At 37.7% G+C, this 3,564-nt stretch overlaps 1 protein-coding gene across 1 annotated transcript; it reads right to left on the bottom strand.

Moving 5' to 3' along the window:
- Positions 1-438: 438 nt before the first annotated feature.
- LOC113204078 (galactosylgalactosylxylosylprotein 3-beta-glucuronosyltransferase I) lies at positions 439-3,306 on the bottom strand. The gene is made up of 7 exons (XM_026419079.2): positions 2,915-3,306; positions 2,652-2,755; positions 2,417-2,544; positions 2,173-2,332; positions 1,917-2,069; positions 1,547-1,843; positions 439-1,461 (listed from the first exon to the last, which is right to left on the bottom strand). Exons 1-7 carry the CDS (start codon positions 3,036-3,038, stop codon positions 1,363-1,365), a joined length of 1,065 nt encoding a protein of 354 aa, XP_026274864.1. The 5' UTR covers positions 3,039-3,306; the 3' UTR covers positions 439-1,362.
- Positions 3,307-3,564: the final 258 nt, after the last annotated feature.

Raw genomic sequence — 3,564 nt, 5'->3', positions numbered from 1 at the left:
ACTAAACACACTACATTATAGGCCTAATGAACTTCTCAAAGGCCCTTAGTCTATGTAACCATAAAACTCTGTATGAGAATAACCAATTCACCATTTTAAAAATTCCGACTGACCCACCAGCGCTTGAGAAGACTCGCGCATTCGCGCGCCTTCACTCCCTAATAAGTACTTACTTGACTTGACGAACCACGAAGTCTCTTGTCGGCCCAAGATTCATGGGCCGTTCATAGCGAGGCGCGAGGCCCTTTCCACCGGGGCACTATGCCGAGCATATGCTGATCCCGGTTTCCCGGAATTGCGTATTTCGGCGTTCACTCCTCCTGTTGCCTCTACCACTCCCGCCCGGTAAGGACCCTGTGCCGATGTACTATGGGCTGCCTACCATCCCGACGCTCCATCTGACATCACACTTGATTGTATGACAAAGATTGTTCCGAATTTTCCATCCATTTTATGAAAAAATGTTTATTTTCAACTAAAGGTTTACAAATATGAAATAATTGAGCTAAGAAATAAATAAAATTGAGTTGAACATGCATCATCTTGCCATGTTTACATTCTTAAATACAATATCTAGCTAATAAAAGTAAAACACTAACAACATAAAATACACTACAAAACAGGTAACATTAAAATAGAAGAAATTTAAACAGAAATCACAGAAATAAGTAGGTCAAGATGGTAAACGGTCTTGTATACATAATGCAAATATGATATGGTGCAAGAATCAAGGACACTGGATTTTTAAAAAAGTTGGTTAACTAGTCAGTCTCACTGTAATGTCATAATACATTTATGGCCACCACAAAAGAACTACTAATGAGTTCACAGAACTGATCAATCTGACATCTCTTGAAGTTGAGATGTGGTACTGCTGTAACGCACTGAATATAAGCCTCGTGCTACTTTTAGGTCCTTTTTTTTGAGAGGGGGTGGGGCATGTGAACAATTACAAACATGACCTCAAATACAAACACCCTCCTTGTTTTTTAAAAGTAGTTTTCAGGAAAATCGAGAGCTGACAATTGGACCATGGTTATGCATGGCATTACTGTAAAACTAATATGTTTTGTTCAACATACACATAAAATAAAATAACTATGGTATGACAAAATAAAGGCAGCAATACAATCTTTTGAACTGTTCTTGATATTATGAAAGAAAAAAAAGAAAAGAAACAAAGGGGTGCACACAAATCTAAACTAGTCTCTCATGATTAAAGGGCTTACATGAAAAGATGGAAGGTTTGCACACTGTGAGCAATACACATGAGTAAAACAAGTAGAGAAAACAAATAGAGGTATTGGTGTGTGAAAGCTACAACTGTTTTTACTTTCAATAAAAAATGTTTCTCAGCAATTATTACACTTCCATATCTTGATCTGACCGCATTCCTTTCTTCCGCAATTGCATTTCTCCTGAAAGTTTAGGGGCTTCAGTTCTTGTATGCCATACATACACCTGAAAAGAGAAACGCAGTGCATAAGGAAACAATATTTATTGTTGGCAGGTAAAATTATAAACAATAAATATGAGTGCAGGTTACCTTTGTACAATAATCTGCTAATGGCTCTAGTTCCTCCCGAGTGACAAGATGTCTTAATATTTCACTTTCTTGATAACCTCCTTCAACAGTCAATGAAAACTGAGCCTCTGGATGATCCAAAAGTAATCCAAGATTAATTGCAAATCCAGCCATGTCAATCGGAAATGGTCTTTCCGGCCGCCAGCCACTATTAAATGCAGCAACTTTGTGAGTAGTTTTATTTAATACCGGCTTTTCAACCATTAAACCTCCAACCAATCCAACAGGCCACACACCAACCTTCTTGATTTTTCGCATCTAGAAAACAAACAAAACACTAAGCAAATTGCTCAAGAACAAACTCAGAAGCGAGAGTAAAAAAATTACTTACTTCATCAAAAATTTCTAAGCTGTAAGAATTGTCATCATCTGCGAAGTACACAACACCTTGGTCAGTGGTCACATCATAGCTCAGTTCATTGCGAAGCCATTCTAAAGCCTTGTTTCTTTGTAGAACGCCTCGAGGTTTCTTCCAGTTGGGTTCCTAGCAGTTAAAAATTGAATTGGAGTACAGTTATATTTTATCTCTAAATTTTGTGTTTTGAAAAGTTTTTAGAGACTGTGAATCACTCATCGGTAGAACTTACCTTTTCTTTCCTTTTCCACTCTTGTGGTGTTGGAGCTACAAGATGAGTATGAGGAATGTCCGTCTTTCTTAACAGATTTGCAACAAGAGGTGTTTTGTCATCTGCATCTTCAACAACTATCCAATGTAAATTTGGAACCAACATAAATGTGTGGGACAGCCTATGACCAAATAAAATGAAAGTGATCAGCACAGATCCAACCTATATAATGAGACTTGTGTATCAGACTTCACATGATTAATACCGTGACAGCTCAGCCTTTTGAACAGGACGTGCATAGGTTGGGGTGATGGCATAAATCACAGGTAAATCAGGATCAAGTGTCAATTTGTGTATTCTGCAGTTTGATGCAGTGGCCTTTAAATATTGAACCTGAGAAATAGTTCCAATTGACAGATTGTTTTGAGCAAAATAAAGGTAAGAGTTTCTTGCATTTATCACAGGATATTAAAAAGGATCCAATATCCGTAATATTTTACCTCAGTTTCCAATTCATTGATACGCTGCCTGACAGCATCATTCTGGAACTCAGGGTCAAACTTTGGAAACTTAGGAACAACACTGTGATGAGAAGGCGGAACACCTAGAATTGTACATGTAAGAAAATAAATCAGGTAGACTTATAATAATAAAAATATATACATCTACAACATTATTTGAAGGTTTCCTTCAAGAAAATAAACCCAAGATAGTGTTAAATGTTTGAAAACATTTTAAATACAATACTTAACAATACACTTACCTGGAGTGGCTAACCATAACCACACAATAACCACAAGACAAACACAACCAATAGAGAGGTACTTGTTCTTATTCTTCATGTCGTGGTTTTGGCGAGGCCACGAGTACGTCATCTCATGGTACATGACGTTAGAATGTATGCAATGATCTAACTCAAAAGGAACGCGGAAGAAAGGTTAAGACTGGACTAGGAATCCGTTGATTTAAACAAGCGATGTCATTAAAATTTGAAGACACCCCTGATATGATCTAAACACGAGGATTGGCGAGTTGAACCCATTTTATCGACACATATTTGAAAAAGGAATCTTTCTTCTGTGTTTGTTTACAACACGGCAACTTCCCCCACACACTCACACTTCCCCCTCACTCCTCCCTCCTCCCCTTTCCTCAAACGACATATATTGCAATTAAAAAACTTGACAGATATCTTTTGGTTTCTACCAGGGCCTGTCCACTTCGGGGTTTTCAGAAAGTGGAGGGGGAAGCTTGGCGGGCAAAAGTTTCGGGGTCCAGGGTTACCTCTCAGGCCACTTTTAGAGCTAAAATACCATGTCACAAATAGCGATAGTATCGAAAAATGGCAAATATTTTAAGATTTTAAAACAGACAATATATTTAATTTATCAAATAGTTTTTATGATAAGAAGG

This window comes from Frankliniella occidentalis, unplaced genomic scaffold (genome assembly GCF_000697945.3).
Source record: "Frankliniella occidentalis isolate FOCC.00 unplaced genomic scaffold, Focc_3.1 Scaffold429, whole genome shotgun sequence".
NCBI lineage: Eukaryota > Metazoa > Arthropoda > Insecta > Thysanoptera > Thripidae > Frankliniella > Frankliniella occidentalis.
This window is presented reverse-complemented; position numbering and strand designations above follow the sequence as displayed.

Coding starts and splice junctions, on each gene's coding strand:
- LOC113204078 (XM_026419079.2), bottom strand. CDS start 3,038: ATGTACCATGAGATGACGTACTCGTGGCCTCGCCAAAACCACGACATG. Junction 2,545..2,651: donor TCAATGAATTGGAAACTGAG/GTAAAATATTAC, acceptor ACTATTTCTCAG/GTTCAATATTTAAAGGCCAC. Junction 2,333..2,416: donor CAAAAGGCTGAGCTGTCACG/GTATTAATCATG, acceptor ATTTGGTCATAG/GCTGTCCCACACATTTATGT.